The sequence below is a fragment of the Lithobates pipiens genome, unplaced genomic scaffold, assembly GCF_037356315.1.
Source record: "Lithobates pipiens isolate NorthernLeopardFrog02 unplaced genomic scaffold, aLitPip1_a1.2 Scaffold_3, whole genome shotgun sequence".
Classification (NCBI taxonomy): Eukaryota; Metazoa; Chordata; class Amphibia; order Anura; family Ranidae; genus Lithobates; species Lithobates pipiens.
In genome coordinates this window covers 222,591,951-222,616,959 of record NW_027507790.1, presented here as the reverse complement: position 1 = coordinate 222,616,959, position 25,009 = coordinate 222,591,951, and the positions used below count along the sequence as shown (strand labels likewise).

The window sequence follows — 25,009 nt, the reverse complement described above, 5'->3', positions numbered from 1 at the left end:
ATCGGATTAAAAAAAAAATACACTTCTCTATGTACTTGTGATTGAGTTGTCCTTGTGGACATTATGTGAATCAAACTGCAGAGAAAGACAGGGGAAAACAACATTATATTCTATTCTCTTTCTTCTCGATCCTGGGAGAGGGGATTTTATGCCAGCCTCATATATATAAGTTTGGCTCACAATTAATGAAAGGATTTATGCATTATTAATATAGGGAAGAGAGAGAGTGGAGTATGGCCATGTCAACTTTGCTTTAGCTGACCAATTTACTTAAATATATAATTTAGTTTGAAAAACAAAAACAAGGTCTACTAAGCATAAACTCTCTAAAATGATTTCGGATCAGAGAAAGGCTAAACAAACCTCCCTGGACCACTATGAACAAATTTTGCCTTTCGGGGAGATAAAAAATCCTTCCCTGACCCTAAAGAAAGTCAGATTAGTTTCTTGGATCAAAGGAAAAGCCAGACATTTTATCCTTAGTAATTATAATTCTAGACACAATTATAAGAAAATCTTCTCAACCTTTTTTTCCCGAATACTGCCCATGCTGTTATTATTTTCTGTGGCAGGGTATTACACAGCTTACTTTTATCACAAAGAACTTCTTCCAGTTCTGATGGTATTATATCTGTTTCCTCCATATAAATCGAATGCTCCCTTGTCTTGTCTTATGTTCTGTCTTTGGAATCAATTGTTTGTCTGACTATTATTTATATAATTATTTTTCTAGTTTTTTTTATAATTTTTCCCCCAAATTAAATAAGTCCAGTTCTTAGCCTTTCATTAAACTTGAGATCCCCATCCCATTACCAATTTGGCTCCCTACCATTTCACCTCTCCCCAAATTTCCTATGCGCTTACACCAATCTATTCTGCGTATTCCTGATACCGCATTATAAGTGACAGAGCAGCACTACACTTCTATTACATGTTTTTATTTCTCCTTTTTATACACCTCAAAATGTTATTTGCTCTTACAGCTGCTGTTTAGCATTGAGTGCTGCTGCTTAGCCTACCGTAAACCAGACTACTTAGGTCCATTTCCCTAATGGCATTCCATGCAATGCAGATGGGGTGACTTCATTTATGAGGACTGGGGAATATGACACAGTGGCTTAGTAGTTAGCATTTCTGCCTTTCAGTACAGTGGAACCTTGGTTTACGAGTAGCGCAGTTAAGGAGCGCTTTGAAAGACGAGCAACTTTTTTTTTAAATTCTGACTCGGTTTGCGAGTGTTGTCTCGCAAAACGAGCAGAATTCAAGCTAATGGGAGGTGCAGTACAACATTTGGCCAGAGGTGCGTGGGTGCTGGGGACACTCAGAACGGTTCGGAGACGATCGGAAATACTCGGAATGACTTGGAAATATCCATTCCCAAGTGTTTCCGAGGCTTTCCAAGTATTTCAGAGGCTCTAGGCGCCCCCCCCCCCACCTCTGGTCACATGCGATATTGCATGTAATAGAAGTCAATGCGGAACGAATTATCTTAATTTCCATTGACTTATACTGGGAAACTCCCTTTGATATGCGAGCAGGGGTGGACTGACCATTTGGCTACTCGGGCACTACCTGAGGGCCTCGGGCCACTAGGGGGCCCCATCAGGGTTGCCACCCTCAGTAAAACCAGGGACAGTATGTTAAAATCTGTGGGGTTTTTTACATCTGTCTCTGAAATGTCCCTTACTGACATCCTTTTGGTCTAAAAATCCTGAGATTATAGCTGCCCCAACTCTACAGTACCTTCTCAGCCAACAGAAACTTGTCTGTGTATATTGTGTGTACATGTATGTGTATACTGTGTGATTGTATACTGTTTGATTGTATACTGTGCGGCCCCATAATCTCTGAATGCCTGGGGGGCCCATAATCTCCTATTGCCCGGGGGCCCCCCCAATTTCCTATTGCCCGGGGGACCCAAGAGTTGTCAGTCCGCCCCTGTATGCGAGTGCTTTGGATTACAAGCATTCTCCTGAAACGAATTATGCTCAGAATCCAAGGTTCCACTGTACTAGGGTCATTGGTTTGAATCCCAACTACGAGACACCTACATGAAGTTTGCATGCTCTCTCTGTGCTTACATGCATTTCCTCCAGGTACTCTGGTTTCTGCCCACACTCCAAAGAGATGCTGGTAAGTTAATTGACTCCTTTCTAAATTTGCTCTTGTATATATACATATATATACATGCGAGATAGAGACCTTAGATTGTAAGCTCCTTGAGGGCAGCGACTGATGTGAATATAAAGTGCTGTGTAAGTTGTCAGCGCTATATAAATACCTGTAATAAATAAATAACCATACAATTATCAACAATAAAAGTACTGTCTATGTAAACCCCAACAATGAGCTTGTCTTATTTGCGCTCTTTTGGTTTGCGTAACATACCGTGAAAACCATTTCTCTGTATCTGCTGCCCTGTGATCCCAAGCAGTTTCATCAACATTGCCCCCTTTTCTTTTCTATCTGGACTACAGAACACTCCTCCCTATGTTATGAAGGTGAGGAAATAGGAATGTTTTCTATACCTCAATCACTAGTGAGCAGTGTAGGGTGACAATTCTGTTCCTCCATAGCTACAGTACATAGGAGGAGTGTTGTCACCCTAAAACAGGCTTTTTCAACCTTTTTTAACATGGAGGAGCCCTTAAAATAACTTTCCATTCTCAGGGAACCCAAGCTAATAATTACTACATGTACAGCTCACAATACATTAGTGCAGTGTATTCTAGTCTGCATCTCCCCAAGTAACACATAAAACCTGGCCTGTTAGTGGGCCCTGAGGACAGGGTTGATGACCACTGCATTAGTGTGATGGTCTCTGAGAAAAATGTTTCTTATAGCTGTGGTCAATGACTAGAATCCCCAATTTACAGATAGCTTAAAGTGGTTGTAAACTCTTACAAACCACTTTGACCTACGGGTAAGCCTAGATTAAGGCTCACCTGTAGGTCCAAGAAATATCTTCTAAACCTACACGGTTAGGAGATATTTCCCGAAAGACAAGCACCGCTGTCAGCGGCGCGCAGGCGCACTGAGCGCGCCGCTGTCAACGGCGATATGCCGCGAGTGGCGGCTCCCACGCGCATGCGCGGGAGTGATGTCATCGCGGCTTCGTCGAATGACAGCGGCGGAGCAGCGTGACCCACCGAGAAGATGGATGCTCCGGACTACAGGGGACAGCGGTGACTTTGTTGACTCCTGTGTCAGGTAAGTGTAAGTGTAAGCATTGCATAGTAGTCCATTATGCTTTACCTTTGCAGGAAATCAAAGAGGAAGTAAACCCATCTGGGTTTACTTCCTCTTTAAACAAGCATTGTTGTCAGTGGTTAACTATCTAAGAGGCAAAACCAGTTTCATTGCTCAAGGAACCCAAAGCAACATCTGGAGGAACCATAGAGTTCAACGTAACTGAGATAGGCTGCCCAAGAACATAAGGGACTTGATTTACTATAACTGGAGAATCTGGTGCAGCTGTGCATGGTAGCCAATCAGCTTGTTCAATTAAGCTTTGGCAAATAAAAAACAAACAAAAAAAAAACTGGAAGCAGATTGCTTTCTATGCAGAGCTGCACCAGATATTTCACAATCCAGTTTTAATAAATCAACCCCAAAGTGTGTTACTGTCTGAATCACTAGGTTAAAAAACATGGAAAAAGCATAAAAAAGAAAACCAAAGAAGCCATCACATCAAAAGATTTCAGATCAAAAAATTTAATCTACTATTTAACTGCCCGATATGCCATTTTGTCGAGATTCTTCTGTTATAAGTTACTTTGCACCTGCATTTTAACGATTTCACATAAATTCACGTCATCTTTATTTGACTCTGCCATTTCAAGCTTGATTTGTAACATCTCGCTCAGATTCTCATTAGGGGGTTCTGGCAGCAGACATTGCCATTTCATACTTACTGTTGGACTGTTGAGATCTGGAGGTGTGGACATATCACCAAATAAATTCATCTGATCAACACCCTTCAAAAAGAACAAGCGTGTTAACAAGCTGATTGCCACTCTAGAACATAATAACTATACCTTCTCAACAAAAGCGATATTTTTGGACAACGTAGACAAGTAATCAACATTGTAAACAATACTGATTACTCATCTTGTTTCCTTCATTCTGTGCAGACTCTTAAAGCATTCATTGTGTCCATAGTGAAAAATGTTCAGATGCTGCTGGATTTGATAAGGCAAATGTGCCATGACAGCGACAAAAATTGAAATATTTTCCCTTTAGGCACAAACAATACTTTAAAAGTTGATAAAAGTCATAGCAAAAAAGCGATGAATACACAAACTGTTTTAAAAATTCTAGCCTTGCATTAGCGGAATTGCTTAAAAGCTAAAAAAAAAAAAAGGAATTTATGCTTTAAAACATATACTGGAAAACATAAATAATGCAAGAAAGGAATTGTATATGAAATGGTAGGCAAACACAGCCAAAGTATTTTTGCAATAACGGTTTAATATATGGTTTAATGCAAAAAAAAAATATATATATATTTTTTAATTGAATATATAATAGTTTTAATAAGTATATAAAGTTCTATATTTATAAAACTATATAATAGATTTATATATATATTGTATGCTGGGCTGTACTGATAAATAGACATACCTTTTTTAATTAACTTACATTCAAAAGTCACATGTTGGTAAAGTTACTCTATACTAACTCTTTTTCTTTCTTATTGCAGGTAAGTAATGGATTCCAAACAGAAGCAACATGCCATCATTGAGTTCTCGATGAAGGAGGGATGCAGTCTGTCCACCATACACAGAAACCTACAGAATGTTTTCGGAGATGACAACATTGACAAGAGCATTGTCTTGTCATTGGTGACTTTTGGCAATGTAGTCATCTCTGTAAACATTCTGTATCCTTGTGTAGACGTCAGACAGCCTGCAACCCTACTTCATCAAGAACTCAATGGTGGCGCATTGCTTCAGCTTGGAATCCATTACTTACCTGCAATAAGAAAGAACAAGAGTTACTATAGAGGAAGAGTTACTTCGTCTATAGAGTTGACCTATGTAAGTTTATACCCATTATTTACTTACAATGAAAAAGAAGAAGAAAAATTTGATCTCTCTCTCTCTCTCTCTCTCTCTCTCTCTCTCTCTCTCTCTCTCTATCTCTCTCTATCTATATCTCTCTATCTCTCTCTCTCTATATCTCTCTCTATCTCTCTCTATCTCTCTCTCTCTCTATCTCTCTCTCTCTCTCTCTCTCTCTCTCTCTCTCTCTCTCTCTATCTCTCTCTCTCTCTCTCTCTATCTCTCTCTCTCTCTCTCTATCTCTCTCTCTCTCTCTCTATCTCTCTCTCTCTCTCTATCTCTCTCTATCTCTCTCTCTCTCTCTATCTCTCTCTATCTCTCTATCTCTCTCTATCTCTCTATCTCTCTCTATCTCTCTCTCTCTATCTCTCTCTATCTCTCTCTATCTCTCTCTATCTCTCTCTCTATCTCTCTAGTATATGCAGTAAATTTCAGAATATTTCCATTTGTTGTAATATCTGGATTCAATGATGTACTTTAAATGGAAATGTTCTAAACTAAAAAGAAAATATTTTCCATATAGGACAGGTATCTGGGTCATCGTGGTATTCCTAAAATGTAACATCTGCTGACATAGATGGAAAAACGCTTAGTTTTAAGCCACAATTTCTATAAATGTACAAATGAGTGTGTATTTAAGGTTGTCCCGAATATTTGTTTAGCTTGCTCCCCTTGTTTAAACAGCTGGTGAAAGGAGTCTTAATAAGTCCATCCTTATTACGTTGGGTACTACGTAAAAAAATAGAGACACCTCTGTATGAATTAAGTGTGAAATTCTGAGATTAGGATGCTGAAGACTAAAGCTGGTCATAGGAGGGATAGAATTTTGTTTGAAAAAAAATGTTTTTTCGTTTTTGTAATAGTTATTGTGGTCAAAACGACGATGATCATTTTCGACCACAGGAGTTGATTTACTAAAACTGGAGAGTGAAAAATCTGGTACAACTGTGCATGGTAGCCAATTCTAACTTCAGCTTGTTCAGTTAAGCATTGATAAAAAATACTGGAAGCTGATTGGTTTCTATGCAGAGCTGCACCACATTTTTTTTCCCGGTTTAAGTAAATCAAACCCATAGTGATCAAAAAAATAAAACATATGAATGAAATTCATAAATGTGGTTTTTGTTTTAGAAATTGAATTCATTCCAAAATTAAATAATACATTAAAACTTTTGAAATACAGTCATCAACTCTCTGATGGCATTCTTGAATGTACTGACACGATTTTTTATATAAACCTCTGTAAATACATGTATCAGTGTATGGCCAGCTTAAAGTGGAAGCTCCGCTTGTCTGTCTCCTCCACCCCACTGCTACCACATTTGGCACCCTTGGGGGGATGGGTACCTGGTTCTGACAGGTATCCACTCCCACTTTTGGCTCAGTTCCCCATGTTGAACTGAGCCAGAAATTCAACCCTCCCTCCTTCCCCGCAGATGACCCATTCACAGTGCGATTCGTGCATGCACAGTAGAAATACGGCTTTGAAGACACAAGGCTTCACTGCCGGTTTCCCTTGGTTAAGACTCGGCTCTAGTGAGGACACCACTGGATTACCCGGACAGGTAAGTGCCCTATTAGTAAAATTTTCATGGGGGGGGGGGGGGGAATAGAACTCCTCTTTAACAGACACTGCTGAAAACTGGAGCTATATCCAACAGCAAAAAATCTGATTTTAACATGGTATATATAAACTGGAGAAACAAAGTGCATGGAAAATTACCTGGTGAAAGTGCATGTACATTCGTTCAGTGCGATTAGGGGAAAAAAAAGCAAACAAATGTTAGGCTTTTTCCTGTGCTGCTTAAATATTTCCCATTGATTTAAAATGGAAAAATTGCATTTGGCCACTAGATGGCACTAAATGTAAAAGGAAATCCCTAAGATACGTAAGGCCATCTAGTGGCCAAATGCAATTTTTCCATTTTTACATTTAGTGCCATCTAGTGGCCAGATGTGGCGTTTTCTGTTTTAAATCAATTGAAAACATTTGACCAGCCTGCTTCCCCTCTGATTTACAGTATCTTCTGCTGTCTGTTCCAGTCAGTATAGCGGTCCAAGCATTTAGAAAAAAAAAAGTACACAGCCCCTGAGACTGTGTAGGATCACAATGCTAATGTAGTGTAGGATCATAATTCTTGCAATGGTGAATGGCCATTGGTCAGTGTAGTCACATGACTGTGCTGACCAATGAGAATCTCTCCGAGTCCTCTTTGCAGAAGAGCGTGGCTCTCAAATGCCTGAACTGCTACATTAACTAGCATGGACGAGGAAAGATAATCATCAAAAGAGGCAATTCCAAGAGGAACCGGAGGTGTGGGGAGGATGTTGTGAGTTAGTTCATGTTTGTGAAAAGGTGAACAAACCCTTTAAGCTATTTGTTCATTCATCCTAAACCTCTACTAACATGGGAAGGGGAATTTGTACAATTTTGTTACACGATAAAAACGAGCCCTGACTTGGGCCAAAGGCAAACAATATTCTGCAGGCAGCTTTTATCACTGGAATACGATGTAGAAAAACTCTCCTCTCAGGATTTGTAGATTAATAAGTATTTCTGACAAGGAGAAATTACTTCTAGGCAGATGCTGTTCTTACAAGGCAGGCTTGAAATCTCCACTCACAAATACATCTGCCATGCAAAGATAGAATTTACCCAGCAGCAATTTCTCTGGTAGAGGCGCTCATTTGCATTTATTTTGCATAACTTAAGTCTTCCTACTGGTACTTGGTATTCCAGTAAAGTTACTGACCTAGCGCTTTTATTTTTTAAACAGAGCCCAAAAAAAATGTTAAAAAACAGAAGACTGACACAGTTCTAACTGTGGTTGGGTGTTGCGAGACAGCAAAGGCCATTTGGGAAGTTTATTTGCCTATATTTCCCAAGAAACATTATCTGGGATCTAACCACTTGTACTGGGTAAATGACATATTGTAAGTCATTCGGTACTAATGATGATTGTATTGGATCCCTTTTGGGTCCCTTATTAGTTTACATGTTAGTGCCTTCATGGAGCCTTAGCTCCTCACCTGATAGACCTTGAAGGTCTCTTTCAAACAGGCAGCACTGCTTACTGCCCTCTAAATAGTGATCTGTGGTGGATCAGGGAGAGGCTCACAGGCACTCGGGAGGTGCTACTTGGTTATTTTTTGGGGGGTGGGTTCTTATTTTTATTTTTTTACTTTCTATAAATTATCAAACAGCAATTTTACATTGTGGTGCCAACTGTTAAGCTCTGTTAAAAGTGACATTGCGGCATACATACAGCCCGGTCAGGCTGTAGTGTTGGCATTCCGGTGGGCGGTAAAACTGTAGATCATCCACCTGTTTTTACATAACCTCAACCACCCGTGTGATTGACCCCTTACAAAGAGGAACCCAAGATGGATTAAAAAAACATGTAAAGTATTATTTAAAGTCTATTCATGCCAGCCGCTGCATTTTAATATTTTTTTTTACTAAGCAACTTTATTAAAATGTCACACAGTGACATTTTATTGAATTGTATTGGCCGCCATCCTATGTGGACTGCCTCTCGCTGCGCTGTGTTGAAAAGAAGGACAGCCTGCCATACTTTTTTTCAGCACACTACCACAATGCAGTAGTGTGAAACAAGCATAAGAGACAATGTTTTTTGCATTGTTTTGCATTGTTAAGCAGTGAGAATAGCTGCCAAACGCAGCCCCACCGCACCCGGTGTGAATGGGCCCATAAAGTGCAACTATGGAGCATAAATTCCTGTTCCCATATGTGATGTCAAAAGTACCTTGTGAGACCAAAGTACCTAACTGCTCCTCTAACTGTTTTCTTTTACAGATCAGTCAACTTGAGAGTTTTCATCTCCCTAAAATTTTCCAAAAAAACAAAAAACTGATTTCCCTATGATAAATGTATTTGAGCCAACGGGCAACAAAACAAAGGTGGCTTTTCAGGAGACAAGAAGCTGGCCTCTGATGGTTTCATAAGCTCTTTTCAACTGTCCTAAAAAATAGCCTTTCATTAGCCTCATTTTATGATTTTTTGAATTTGGAAAAGCAAATAAATGACAAGGGGAAACAGTCAACTAAAAACTGTAAAGCAACAGCACACAAATAAACATCAAATATATAAAAAAAGCAGAAAACACAAATACAAACAACACTAAATACACTACCCGAGATACAAATATATATATTTTTTTCAAACAAACTTTACCTACGCATCTTAATTAGCAACACTTGAGAGTTTCCATTTTGGTGAAATTCTGCAGTAAAGTATATCTATACCTTCCTAGTCCCCTTTACTAGTTTTATATATACAAAACATACTTTACATATACACCTGGATATATGCGAGGGCTGTGCCAAACGTAATAGAAAGTTGGCATAACTTTGAAGTAACATAGGTCATTTAAATTTCATATTTTGGTAGAGTAACTATTCCTCTATACCAGGGATATGCAATAAGCGGACCTCCAGCTGTTGTAAAACTACAAGTCCCATCATGCCTCTGCCTCTGGGTGTCATGCTTGTGGCTGTCAGAGTCTTGCTATGCCTCATGGGACTTGTAGTTCTGCAACAGCTGGAGGTCCGCTAACTGCACATCCCTGCTCTTCTTTTTTATGACAGGTAAATAATGGATTCCGAGCAGAAGCAACATGCTGTCTTTGAGTTCTTGATGAAGGAGGGGTGCGGGTTGTCCGACATCCACAAATGACACCATTGACAATAGTCACCAATGACAAGACATTGCTCCTGTCAGTAGTGTCATCTCCATAAACATTCCGTAGCCTTTTGGGGCTGTTGGACAGCCTGCACCCCTCCTTCATCAAGATCTCAAAGACAACACATTGCTTCTGCTTGGAAACCACTATTTATTTGCAATAAAAAAGAAGAGTTACTCTGGAGGAAGAGTTACTCTACAATCATTGTGAAATTTGAACACCATATGTGGCCACATTTGCATTACTTTTGTTACTGCACAGTCTGCACTCCTTGGAAAACATTTAGACACAGGTAGCAGATAAAAATATGCATATTAAGTAGTACACCCACAATGGAGGATCCTTAGATAACTGTGGTTGTTTGAAATAGATATAAACATTCATAAAGCAGAGAAACACTGGTCTAGGCAAACAAATGCTGCATGATGCATTAATATAACCAACATTCATTTCTCCATTCAGAGTAGTTTATTTATGAACAAATTATTATACATAATGTATATGAATATCCATTGTTTTTATGGCTTGTCAGCTACTTTATGGCACAATCATTTTTAGGCAAACAATAGTCGGCAAGCAGAAACGGGCATACTTCAAACAAATGGGGAAAAAACAGAACTGTGATATGTCACCAAACAACAGACCAGAGGATATAAACATCTTTAAAGGACTTCCCAAACTACAACCAAAAATAACCCATGTATCTTTGTAATCTATTGTTTAATAAGTGCAATGAGAAAGAGAAAAATGTCGCAACCCACAGTAGCCAATCAAATCACAGTTTGCTATAATAAAAGAGAAAGCTGCTAGCAGGTACAAAGTATGGTCACCTAGCTGTATCTGCACATGTTTGCAGAAGCTTTCATTGCCCTCTGCTATGCCTGAATATTTTTTTTTTTTTGAGTGACAGTCAAGCCAAATCCCAGCTCAATGTTTTTTTATTTTTTTGTAGTAGTAGAAGAGTTAGAAGGGTTAGAACCACTGTGAGGTTTTTCTTGCTTCATGTAACTCTGTTGGGGATACATTTGACATTTCCCTGGGAAGTGAAATCTTAAGAGAAAAACAATCTGCAGAGGTTCTAACCAGTCCCTATGCCATCAAAAGCTACATAATAAAAGCTGAGCGTGTGCATTAAAGGATAAGAGAACTTATTTGAAAGAAATAAAATAGGCAATGTACTGCCAAATTCTAATTCTGTTTGTCTTCTATGGGTTATATTTTCTATATATTAATAGCAGGCGTGGGCATCTATCCTAAGACAAAAATATGAGAGTAGCCGGCACTGGGGAGCTACAGTTAATTGAGGGAGCCATGAATGCCAACATGTACTGTGACATACTGAAGCAGAGCATGATCCCCTTACTTCAGAGACTGGGCCACAGGGCAGTATTCCAAGATGACAACGACCCCAAACACACTTCCAAGACAACCACTGCCTTGCTATAGAAGCTGAGGGTAAAGTTGATGGATTGGCCAAGCATGTCTCCAGACCTAAACCCTATTGAGCATTTGTGGGGCATCCGGAAACGGAAAGTGGAGGAGAACAAGGTCTCTAACATCCACCAGCTCAGTGATGTCGTCATGGAGGAGTGGAAGAGGACTCCAGTGGCAATTTGTGAATCTCCGGTGAACTCCATGCCCAAGAGGGTTAAGGCAGTGCTGGAAAATAATGGTGGCCACACAAAAAATTGACACTTTGGGCCAATTTATACATTTTCACTTAGGGGTGTACTCACTTTTGTTGCCAGCGGTTTTGACATTAATGGCTGTGTTGAGTTATTTTGAGGAGACAACAAATTTACACTGTTATACAAGCTGTACACTCACTACTTTATATTGTAGCAAAGTGTCGTTTCTTCAGTGTTGTCACATGAAAAGATAGAATAAAATATTTACAAAAATGCGAGGGGTGTACTCACTTTTGTGAGATACTGTATATATCACGTGACCAGTACGTGAAAAAAAATATATATAAATGTAAAATTGAAACTTACAAAAAAAGTGAATGTTTCTCCTTTAAACATATATATCGGGATGGTTCATTAATGGAAGGTTGCTTTCTTTTTGTGTCAATCACATTTGATCATATTAGCGATTAAAAGCTAGTTGAAAATGGATAGCATTAGTGTCAGGCTTATTTTCAGTGTTCAGCCTAGCAAAGACCATGCCTACCTTGGCTTTAATGAAGTACCTGTCCACTTTGAGTTACAGTGGACTGCTGAGAATTTAGGGTGTACTCATCCTAGATTACCTATACCGTGCCCGAGCTTGTCTGACCCCCAAAGCCCAGCTCGTTCGACTAGTGTGATTACTGCTTCCATGCTTGGGCATGGGTCACCGCACCATCCCCTGGCCTGCTTGGAGAAGTGGGCCCAGGTACAGTTCAGTCGGGCTTGCCACAGTGCGACTCTTTTTAAGGCAGAGGTGATGATGCAAGAAAGCTCAGACCTGGCAGTGTGAGTGTAGGCCAGTGATGGAGTGGGAAGAGGAGGCAACCATGCTTGGACATGGTACAAAGGTAACTGTGCCTAGTGTGAGTACAATGCAATGCAACACTAGACCTGGCCAATTCAAGGCACGCTTTCTAGTAAAAAGCAACAAGCATGGCTATACCTACAGCACAACACTTTCTTATTTCAGCAACAATTTTGTATAAGTACTCTTATCCTTTAAATCGATATCGAATGATTGTTGGCTAATGGGTTATTGCTGTTCACTTTATTAAAAAAAAAATAATTGCAAATTATAAAATGTTACTCTCCAGCACCCTGTTTGCACGCCACTATGTTTTTAACCATTGGTTACTGCAGTTTGAGACTTTTCAAATGTATACATTGCTTACACCCAAGTGGGCAGCCATTTTGCAGTTAAAGTAGGCCTTGAAATATACTGTGATTACTGATAGGTCTAACATGCCCCATGCACAGTGCTCCAATAAACTCTCTGAGCAGCATATTGTGCAGGGGGGGGGGGGGGGGGGGGGGTGTGAGGAACCAATGGAGATCATCAACACTGTGCTCTGTGTGAGAGCGGCGGTCCGCCAATCCACTGTGCTGCCGACACAGGGAAGATCCTTACAGTATTATGCAATAACACATAATAATATAAAACATTTCCATATACTTTCATTGTTATTCAGCCTGACCTACAAAGCCACAAAATAGCTGCCCCTGCTGTGTACAAAAAACGGGGGACATATAGGAAACACACAAAAGACAAAATTTGCAGTTTCCCTATGTAATTTCTTTGATTCAAATTATAATTGGATAGAAAAAGTTGCATATTGGCTGTAAAGCACATACTATACAATTGTAATGTTTTAGTCGGCTAGACTTACGAATGTTCCCCGTTAAGTACAAATGCAGTTGGACCTAATGATCTTAACATGCTGTTGACTAGGAATGTGAACACACAGAATTAACACAAACAGTGTCTTTGTAAGAAACCTTCTAAAGAAAGATGAATAGTGGCCAAAATGAAAAATAAACAGGTGAAGGTGAGACCTGAGATACACAAGAGTGTTTAGTGGAATAGTGACATAAAAGGAGGATAGTATATTTCAATATATACTATATTTAATCTGCATCTAATATTGTGAACATATGGGTTTTGTCAATTTGCAGATTTTTTTTATGTTGCTATGATAATGCAGTGCAGGTTTTCTTTACAAACAAACAGTACCTCAAACAACTAATGAGGGATCATATATTATTGTTGTTATTGCTGTAATCTGAGGAAAGCTAAATTGTGATTGGCTAATAAGGATCACTGCATTTTATCATTATTTACATCAGTGGTCTCCAAAGTGCGGCCTGCAGCCCTTTGCTTGAATTTATCCTGCCGTTGGGGCACTATTCCTCCTCATAGCACCAGTGATGAGGCATAATTCTTCCGACTGACACCAATAATGGGGCACTATTCCTTCCACTGACACCACCAATGGGGCACTATTCATTTTACTGATATCACCAATGGGGCACTATTCCTTCTACTGATGACAACAATGGGGCATAATTCCTCCCACTGATACAAAAATTGAACACTATCCCCCCACTGATGCCAATGATGGGGCACTATTCCTCCCACTAATATCAACGATGGGACACTATTCCTCCCACTAATACTAACGATGGGGCACTATTTCTCCCACTAATACCAACGATGGGGCACTATTACTTCCACTGATGCCAACAATGGTGTACTATTCCTTCCACTGATGCCAACAATGGTGTACTACTCCTTCCACTGATGCCAACAATGGGGCATAATTCCTTGCACTGATACAAACAATGGAACACTATTCCTCCCACTGATAAACGATTGGGCACTATTTCTCCCACTGACAGCAAAGACGAGCAATTCTTCCTTCCACTGACCCAACAATGTGACATAATTCCTCCCACTGATATATACAATGGAACAATATTCCTTCCACTGACACCAACAATGGGGCACTATTCCTCGCACTGATAGAAATGATGGGGCACTATTATGACCACAAGCACTATGTATTTTTTCTTTTTACTCCCACTGACCACCAAGCCTGAGGCATTGTTTACTCCTACTGAGGCTGGGGTATTTTCTACTCCCACTGGCAAAAGTCTGGCCAGCCAAAAGTCTCAATGACAGGTAACTGGCCCTTTGGAAAATTTGCTTTAAATTATAACATTTCACAAATGATCTGATTGGCCTGAACATTTGCATACGGCTCTATCTGGTCTTTTGGGAATCCTAAAATGAAGGAATGAGGCAATCTAGGAAATTTAGGAGTCTTCTCAGAACAGACAAAACTCCTTCCATTCACGTTAAAAAAAAAATTAAAAAAATCTGTGGCTACACCAATTTTTGTAAAGGTTCAGATTTATCCAGGTCATAATATACACTATATTGTTAAAAGTATTGGGACACTTGCCTTTACACGCACATGAACTTTAATGGCATCCCAGTCTTAGTCTGTAGAGTTCAATATTGATTTGGCCCACCCTTTGCAACTATTACAGCTTCAACTCTTCTGGGAAGGCTGTCCACAAGGTTTAGGAGTGTGTCTATGTGTGTTTGACCATTCTTCCATAAGCGCATTTGTGAGGTCAGGTACTGATCCTCTACCCTAAACTTTCTCTTCCATGACTTTATGGACCTTGCTTTGTGCACTGGTCCATTTGGTGGAGAGGGGATTATGGTGCGTGTGTGTGTGTGTTTTTTTTGTTGGGGGTTGGGCTTGGCCCTTTAGTTCCAGTGAAGCGAATACTCAAGGCGCCAGAATACCAAGACATCTTGGACAATTTCATGCTCCCAAATTAGTGGTAACAGTTTGGGAATGGCTCCTTCCTGTTCCAACATGACTGTGCACCAGTGCACAAAGCAAGGTTCATAAAGACATGGATGAGCAAGGGTGGGGTGGAGAAACTTGACTGGCCTCAACCAGATAGAACACCTTTGGGATGAATTAGAGGGGAGACAGCAAGCCAGGTCTTCTCTCCAACATCAGTGTCTGACCTCACAAATGCACTTCTGGATGAATGATCAAACATTCCCATAGACACACTCCTAAACCTTGTGGACAGCCTTCCCAGAAGAGTTGAAGCTGTTATAGCTGCAAAGGTTGGGCCAACTCAATATTGAACCCTATGGATTAAGACTGGAATGGCATTAAAGTTCATGTGTGTGTAAAGGCTGGTGTCCCAACACTTTTGACAATATAGTGTATCTTGCAGTAGTAAGTCACATTTAACTGGAATTGTTCTTTAATGTTATAGACATTTATCCAAACCACTTCACTTCTTCAGTTCTAATGAATGTTCAGGAAAATACTCCAGAATTTAGCAGGTAGCACGACACCTTGATCCAGGTAGCACAAAACAAGGAGACCGGAAGGTGTCAGCACTCCATATTTGCTGTTTTTTTTTTTTTGACGCTCATTGAAATTGAAGCAGTGGCTTGGATAAGCGTTTATACATAAAAACATAAGTGCTCTGAGATGATCTTGATTGAGACTGTTCAAATGTTGAAAGTGACAGGATTGCTAACGTGACATGGCCCCTAGGCCGGTGTGGCTAGTCTATGATGCATGCTAGATATTGATAATAATATGTCTTTTGTCTCTATTGTCCTTATTTTTTATTTAAAAAAAAGTTGGTAAGTGTCTTGGTCTGATACATTTGCTGTTTCTACAATGCCATCCAGGCCTTCAAATGGGATGTCCCACCTTTCTAAACCACCCAGCTCCAGTGAATTCTCCATAGGAATACAGGGAAAACTTGTAGACACGATTAGATTGACTGAAATGCCAACTTGATAAGGCCAGGCCAGGATGAGCCAGGATCCTCTCATGCATGTCCTGCACTGCAACACAGTTGACCAAACCCTAGCCTACGCCACCTAACATAAAACACATATTTTAAGTAGCACATGCTCTTTAAAAAAAAGCTTGTGCATTTATCCATATCATGAAGGACTCAAAAGCTTCTCCTTTGAGAAATTTCTCTTTATTAAGGTTGCACAAAGTACTACAACCTGTGGAGTGAGATGGTTCTAACCTCAAAGTGCAACCGCAACCAAAACTTTTTTCTTTTTTTTAATTCTGGAGTAGTTAGATCAGGTCTTTATTACTACCCGTGTCCCCGTTGGGAAGATCTGTCCTTACTATTTGTTTTGGGGGACCACTATCAATAAAAAGAGATAGTAAAAGTGAATCCAAAATTATACGGTTGTCAGTAAAACAGGATTACTGTATGTCAAATAACAGCTGTCAGAAGTTACATTTTCCTCTTTTGGGGAGATTTTCACACAATTTCACTTACAGCTTACTTACTAAGGTAAGTCCTGCTCTTGAGGTTCTCTAGCTTGTCAAGGAAGATTGGCTTTGGGAATAAATTTGAATTTACAGTTATGTCACTATTGCACTGCACACAATTACACTTACCGACACATAGCTGCAGCCTTAACAAGCTTTGTTTTTGGTCTGACAAGGGAAGGAGAGATGAGAATTTAGTAAAAAGAGGGGGACAATAGTGCCAAAGAAACATTGAAGTGAACCTGTTAAGTTTAATACAGATGCTGACATTGTCAATGAGTTTTTAAAAGGTGCAAGTTCCTTATGTGTTATCCTAGGATCCAAATCCCAGTTCCACTACTTCTACACAGGATCTGCAGCTTGTATAACAGAAGTGTGTACAGCAAGCTCTCACAAAGCATTTTCAGAGCTTTCAGCCAGCTTTAAAGTGGTTTAAACTCCTTTGTGTGACATTTACCAATAGGTAAGCCTAGAATAAGGTTTACCTATAGGTCGTGGAAATATCTTCTAAACATGCACCGTTTAGGAGACTTTTCACTTGAAGTGCGCTGATGTCACTATTGGTGCATGTGCTGTGAAGAAACGGACCACCGCGCCATTTCTTTCCCCAGTGTGTGCCGTGACTGACATGTGCGGGAGTGACGTCACGCGCCTCCAGCCAGTCACAGAGCCGGAGTCCGTGGCCCTGGAAGGAAGAGGGGTGAAGATGGACACGGCCTGCCCAGGGGACAGCGCAGGCTTCGTTTGTAGGTAGGTGTCGCATAATGGGTTAGTATGCAATGCATACTAGTCCATTATGCTTTTCATTTGCAAGCCTTGCGGCGAGCAAAAGAGAAGGAAAAACCCATTGGAGTTTACTTCCTCTTTAATGATCTGGGGTTGATTTACTAAAGGCAAAAAGGCTGTTTACTTTGCAAGGGAACTTGCCCCAGAGCTTCGTGAATGTTGTGAAATTTCATTTTGCAAAATGTGCCCAATCATGTGCAAGGAAAAAAGAAAACAGTATTTGTGCTTGTACATAATTGGATAACGGAAGTCAACAGAGCTTCACCACATTAACTAAGCTCAAGGACAAATTCTCTTACAAAATGCAGTTTGCCTTGCAAAGGAAATAGCCTAGTTTACAAAGCTCAGAGGCAAATTCCTCTGCAAAATGCATCTTCCTTGCACAGTGAATAGCCTCATTTACTAAACTCAAGGACAAATTTCCCTGCAAAATGCAACTTCCCTTTGCAAAGCGAACAGCCTATTAGTAAAGCAAACTTTAGCTCCAGTTTGGAGATGTTATATACACAGACCTTAATGGCAACACATGCTGTTACTTTAATGAAGCTTCAAAGTGGTTGTAAACCCTTTACAACCACTTTATACTACAGGCAAGCCTGTAATTAGGCTTACCTGTAGCTACACTGGATATCTCCTAATCCTGCACGGTTTAGGAGATATCCCCGTATTTGCATGTGCCGACGTCATCGGCACATGTGCACTTAAGCAAACTGAAGCAACGGCACGTACGTGCCGTTGCTTCAGTTGTACTGTGCCGTTACCGTGGCTCCTGTGCGCGTGCACGGGAGTGACGTCACTGCGGCTCCGGCCAATCACAGCGCAGGAGCCACAATACCTGGAAGTAACCCCCACGCCCCCCCCCCCCCCCCCCGGAGAGATGTCGGCAGCCGGAGCCGTGAACGAGGACCGCTGCAGGTAAGTAATTCATAATGTGCTAGTATGCTATGCATACTAGCTCATTATGCCTTTGTCTGGCAGGTTTTTTATTTATTTATTTTTCTGTTTTGAAGGGTTTACAACCACTTTAATAAGCATCACACTACTTGAAACTAAGACCCCATACATACTTTACTAAAACCATGTAGTGCAAGGGCCTACCCGATTGCAAACAAATTGAAACACTTAAAGTTTGACCTCATATTATATGGTTTTGGTAAATCTGAAGGAAAAAAAATCTACAAAAAATTGTATAGGGTAACGGTGTATCCAGCTTTAATTAAAGCCTGCAAAAGACTGCCAGCAACTTGTTTAAAGTAACAGCCAGCACTCCCTGAGCCCACGTTCACACTGAGCTGATTTGGTATGCGATTTGACATGCCAAATTGGAGCCTATTGCCGTCAATGGCACAGTCAGAATTGGTGCAATGCTGACTTTGCGGCGCTACACCGATTCCCAAAAGTAGTTTCTGCATTACCTTTGGAGACTTCGGGCCATTTTTTATAGGCATATGTGCATGAACCCACACAGATATCTGTCAAATCGTCCCTGAACTCGCACTAAAATTCTGGTTTGAAATCGTCCTAAGTGTGAACGAAGGCTTAGGCTTCATTCACACTTCAGCGTTTTGAATCGCGGGCAGATTTTCCACGATTCTGCCCACGATTTCAAAACGCCCAGGTATGAATTACAAAACGCAGAATGCACATTTGAGATGCCATTCATTTGAATGGCACCTAAAATTGCGGTGCGGTTCTGCTGCGCTTGTTGCACAATAAATTAGGCTGCAATCACGGCAAACAGCATCGTGCCAAGCTTGATGCCCAAAAAAGATCAGGAGCCTGGGGGCAAAAATGCAGAATGCACATTTGAGATGCCATTCATTTGAATGGCACCTAAAATTGCGGTGCGGTTCTGCCAGGCTTGTTGCACAATAAATTAGGCTGCAATCACAGCAAACCGCATCGTGCCAAGCTTGATGCCCAAAAAAGATCAAGAGCCTGGGGGCAAAAATGCTTCATGCAATGTGGTTTGCTGCGATTGTAACACGATTAATTGTATGGTAATCGCGGCAGAACCACACCACCATTTTTGGTGCCATTCAAATAAATGGCATCTCAAATGTGCCTTCTTGGATGTGTCATTCACACCTGGGCATTTTAAAATCATGGCAAAACGGCTGTAGGCTGCAATAGGTTGAATGCAGCCTAAGATCTGTGTTTGACACCCTGTAAACTGAAACTGAAGGTTGCTTTACAAGATTTGACAAGCCTGCCCAAAACTTCTTGAAAGATTTGCAAATGCTTGCTATACCCACTGCTCTAATACAAACTGAAGCCTGTGTGCACAAGGACTCAGAGTCACTGTCATACAACAAGCATACAGCCAGTAATGTCTGAAAAGTCAGGAATCCCATCCCGCATTCTTGGTCCATATCAGTGACCCACTTGTTAGGTCAGAAACAAGATGCCAACACAGGAACACGCACCTTTAAAAAAAAGCCAGCTGTGCCAGCACCTATATTGTAGTCCTCGCAAACCACCCACATCATTTTGGATGGAGAATGAAGCGTTAGTTACTTATAACCAGTCCTTAAAGAAATACAATTTTTTATAGGACTTGCAACTCTTCTTACTCCATCTAAAACTAGATTTTAAGATGGGTTTCTGGAGGAGATAGCCTTTAAAGAGGATATCCATGTTATGAATATTTATATATTTTTAAAATAAATGCACTTATTTAGGCCACGCTGATAAGATACATAGGCCTATTTTTCGCCAAAATCCATTCACATATTGCATTAAAATCCCCCCCCCCCCCCCCCAACTGGTTAAAAAAACAAAGTGGTTGCAAATCTCTAAAATAATAAAAATAAACAAAGCATATCCTTCTATAATGTGTACTATCCTCAGCTAAATAGAAGGTAGCTTGATGTATACTTCTATTATAAGACTGCCCTTGCATGGGAAACACTCATAATTAAATTTAGCACCAGCATGGATTCACTGAACCCATGTGCCAAACCCACCGTGGCCTAAAACTTAGCTTTTATTAAATAACTATGTAAAACACATAATATGGGGATTATAAAGCCTAGTACACACAACATTCGGCTCGTGTGTATGGGAGCTGGTCCGATAAAGCCGGTCTGGCTTCTGTTGGACGAGCATGCTGGAAAAACAGCAACTGACTGGAGTGTCCTGGCGGCGTGGGGTGTCAGAACACAATCGCTCAGCGGAGGAGATCGCTGTACTAACGTTGGATCGTTAGTACAGCGGCTCCGAGCTGTCAGGTTTTTTTTTTTCAACCTGCTGGGTTGAACGAAAAAAAAACAAATAAATAGTGTGTACTAGGCTTAAGGAAGTCACAGAGAACAGCCATTTGTGTGACAACACTTATAGGGCAATGTAGGACTAGTACAGAGTCATGATATAGTAGTCATAGAGGATATGGACAATTACCTCCATCTTAAGGGACCTATAAAAAAAACATACCAACAAAACAGCAGATATGTTTTCGCCATTGTTGAGAATTCCCACTATCTGCATGGAGATGCTTTTAGGGTAGGGTCAGTGTGCTGACCACTTCCCACTACCTACAGGCATGGACTAGTGCTAAGGGTCACTGTGGCTACTGAGAGGCTTCCCAAAGCCAAACACACCACACTGCCTGTTCCAGCCTGGTGGAAATGCACTCTTAAAGTGGTTGTAAACCATTACAGACCACTGTGACCTACAGGTAAGCCTAGATTAAGGCTTACCTGTAGGTCCAAGAAATGTCTCCTAAACCTACACGGTTTAGGAGATATTTGCAAATGACAGGTACCCCTGTCTATGGAGCATGCGCCGTAGACAGCGGCGCGCAGGCGCACTAAGCATGCTGCTGCTAAGGGCAATCATGCCGTTAGTGGCGGCTCCTGCGCGCATGTGCGGGGGTGAAGTCACTCCGAATATCATGGCGGCTTCAGAGGAGGGCGACGACAAGGGTCACTTCGGGGGCTTCCATCTCAGGTAAGTTATTCATAATGAGCTAGTATGCTAGGTCTATTTTTATTTTTTATTAAGGCTTTACTTCCTCTTTAATTATACACTATCTCCACCAGTACATAAAGATCTCCCTTAATCCTCCTGCAACATGGTCCACATTGTCCTAAAATAAAAAGTGCAGATTAATGGCATGCACTTTCTTTACACAATTATACACGTTGCATCCCTGATGAAGCCTCACTATGAGGCAAAATATGTTGGGTTAAGAGATTCTTTTTGCTTTTTAATTTTATTTTTTATCAATGAGCACTTTTTCTTAGGGGCAAGGAAATAAATTACTAATTATAAGCTGCAGAGGTATATGAGTACATAAAAAATATGTAAGACTTCAACAGGGCTTTAACGTGTTATGAAATCCAGGACCCTGCATTCACTATATCTGGTCTCCCACAGTACACAGAACCTATTTTAGTAAATATGAACTGCTAAATACCATTTCTCATCAGCAGTATATAGCAGTCTTGTGACTATCAGTACCCGGCCAAGCACTGGTTAAAGCTTGTAGGAGGAGTTTTCATTCTCCTCTGACTATCATATGAGGCTGCATGACCCCTGACTTTCTGCCTGGACAGTGCTGATTGGCCCTGTGCTGATCACATGCACCCTCCCCTCAAAAAAATGTATTTAAAAAAAATCTCTAGCAATACACACAAAATTGAGCATGTGCGGAGTGCCTCCAATGCTCTGTTCTATCAGCAGATGGATTAGGGACAGTAAAAGAAGGGGGGGGGGACCAGAGAAGACAGGATCAAAACAGCCTTTTTACAGAATGCACAGGAATAACCACTTAGGTTCCACAGTGAGTATAATCAGTATGCTTTGCTGCATATACACACTGATTTTACTGTTGTGGGTTTAGTAACACTTTAAGGTTAAATGTTAATTTTTTATTCTACAAACATTTCAGTCTCATAGCTTGCTGGGCTCTCTAATAAGAAAGCACAACATCAACCATATGCTTTTTTGCTGCCATTGTATAACTGAGTAAAAGCCTTCAGAACCATTACTTTACAGGAAACCATCTAAGCTGCACTGACAGATAATAGCAGACACTGCTAGGGGCCCACTGTGGGGAATGCAGGATGTCTGCTTATGTTTCCTGCTTCTAAAGCTTCCGTTTGTAGTATTACCCCTACCTTAGCCTTCCTATAATCACACATTGGGGTTTATTTACTAAAGGCAAATCCACTTTGCACTGCAAGTGCACTTGGAAGTAAAGTCACTGTAGATCCGAGGGGGACATGCAAGGAAAATAAGAAACAGCATTTTTGCTTGTACATGATTGGATGATAAAATCAGCAGAGCTTCCCCTCATTTCAGATCTTCCCCTTAGCCCTTGTACACACGGTCGGAGATTCCGACAACCAAACCCGTCGGATTTTGTACGACGGATTTTGTCCGAAACTGTTGCATACACACAGTTGGACAAAGTTGTCGGAAAATCCGACGAGATGACGTTATTTCGTTACGACGGGACTATGTTCACGCTAGTAGCCAATAGCTTTCGTGTAGGAATTTGATCTGAGCATGCGTGGTACTTTGTCCGATCGGAATTCTCTACACATGATCGGAGTATGTCCGATCGGAGCATTTTGTCAGAAAATATTTCCGGCAAGTTGGAAAAGTTGGTCCGACGGATATTCCGACGGAAACAGTCTGATGTAGACCACACACAGTCGGAATATCTGCCAAAACGGTCCGATCGGACACATTCCGACGGAATCTCCGACCGTGTGTACAAGGGCTAAGATCTACAGTGACTGCACTTCCAAGTGCACTTGTAGTGCAAAGTGGATTTGCCTTTAGTAAATCAACCCCCATGTAACTGTTTGTGTTAAGTGAAACACTGCAGATTATATGTTTATAGCAGCCTTAAAGTGCTACTAAATTCACAACAGTAAAATCAGTCTGTAAAATTTGGGTGGCCACCTCATCCCTTTAAACCCGAATACATATTAATTACACAGGTTCTGTGGCTGATTAAGGTGGTAAATAAACTCACTTGGTACCTTATCTGCATAAAATTAGCCTCAGAACCTGTGTAACTCATATGTGTTCCAGTTTAAAGGGATGAGATGGCAACCCTAGTCTGTATATGCAGTAAATCATGCTGGTTATACTCAGTGTGGAACCTAAGGGGTTATCCTCTGCATTGTATAAAAAGGCTGCTTGATCCTGTCTTCTCTGATCCTCCCCTTCTTCCACAGTCCCCAATCCATCTGCTTATAGAGATTGGTGTATATTGCCAGAGAGTTTTTTTTACTTGGGAGAGTACATGCGATCAGCACAGGGCCAATCAGCACTGCCCAGACAGAGGACCAGGGGACACACAGACTCAAAGGCAGGCAGAGGAGAATGCAATCTCCTCCTAAAAGCTTTAACCAGACACTGATAGAGGTCATAAGACTGCTATATACTGCTGATGAGAAAGGGTATTTATAGCAGTTTATATTTACTCAAATAATTGCATTTCCATGTCCTGTGTACTGTGGGAGAGCAGATATAGTGAATGCAGGATCCTGGGTTTAGTAACACTTTAAACCAAAAAAAATACTGCTCTGCTGGGTGAGGGGGAGAAGGTCTGTCCCTCCTGTCACTCATTCAGCAATATGTGTAAAATCGATCTCTCCTGTTCTATTAGGGCTCCTTCACATGGACGTGCCCGTGTACAGAGCCCACTCTGCTCAGCGAGGGATCGATCGGTCTATTCCCGCTGAGCAGGAAGATGACAGGTCCGTCTCTGCAAATTTGAGGGGATTGGATGAGGACGGACCGCAGAGTCCGTTGTCACCCGATCCAATCCGCAGACGGATGGAAAAGTAGGTTTTCCTCCATCACACTTTTTCGGATCGGAGCGGGTCGGATGTCAGCGGAACGTGTCACCGCTGACATACGACGCTCCATAGAGGTCTATGGAGCATCCGTTCAGGTCTGCCTGAAAACTGACCGGTGGACCTGAACGGATCGCTCATGTGAAAGAGGTCTTATACAGCATAACTGAAAAAGAGAGTGGAGAACATTGATGCTGTAGCATGGCACTCATCTGCTGGCTGTAAATGGTAATTCATTGAAATAAATATGCATATAATAGTCCATATTTGGCCAATTAAAAGGAAATATATATATTTTTTTTACTACTGAAAACACACACATACAGTATATACATTATAGATAGAGAATATATATATATATATATATATATATATATATATATATATATATATATATATATTATTTATCCTTAAAAAGGAATCCCCTTTAATGGCACAGGTTCAATAGAGGAAAAGGAAGGTTGTTAGTACAGAGAGAAAAACATAAGAGACAAGAATCAGTACCAAAGATTTTTATCAGGAATGACTCAGATTATGGTTTAGAATCAGTTATCTATAGTTCAGACATCATACATGTATTCTAACCACCGGTCCTATTCAAATACACTTGGTAAGCTTGCTTTGAGATGTTACATTCAATAGCAGGATAGGTGCTATAGCAGTAATAGAGCATGTTATCTGCGCCTTTTGTGAATTTTGCTTTTCTAGAATGTTCATGGGTAGCCAGCATTTCATCTTTGTATCCTTGCAAATTCCTAAAATAAATGTGTTTCTGAATTCAATAATATCAATTGAATTCCTCTCCAAATAGCACATAGCTAGATTATTATTGAGCTTCTAGGATTGTGT

At 40.7% G+C, this 25,009-nt stretch overlaps 1 protein-coding gene across 5 annotated transcripts in view; it reads right to left on the bottom strand.

The window, feature by feature from the left end:
* DAB2 (DAB adaptor protein 2) overlaps positions 1 to 25,009 on the bottom strand; it is a 257,161-nt gene that overhangs the window by 50,078 nt on the left and 182,074 nt on the right. For all 5 annotated transcript variants that reach the window (XR_013263963.1, XM_077462815.1, XM_077462816.1 and 2 more), the window contains one exon: positions 3,915 to 3,977. Coding sequence is in view for 4 of the 5 variants with exons in the window: in XM_077462815.1 (XP_077318941.1) it covers positions 3,915 to 3,977 (63 nt within the window). In the remaining variant the exon portion in view is untranslated. The remainder of the gene's footprint in view (positions 1 to 3,914; positions 3,978 to 25,009) is intronic.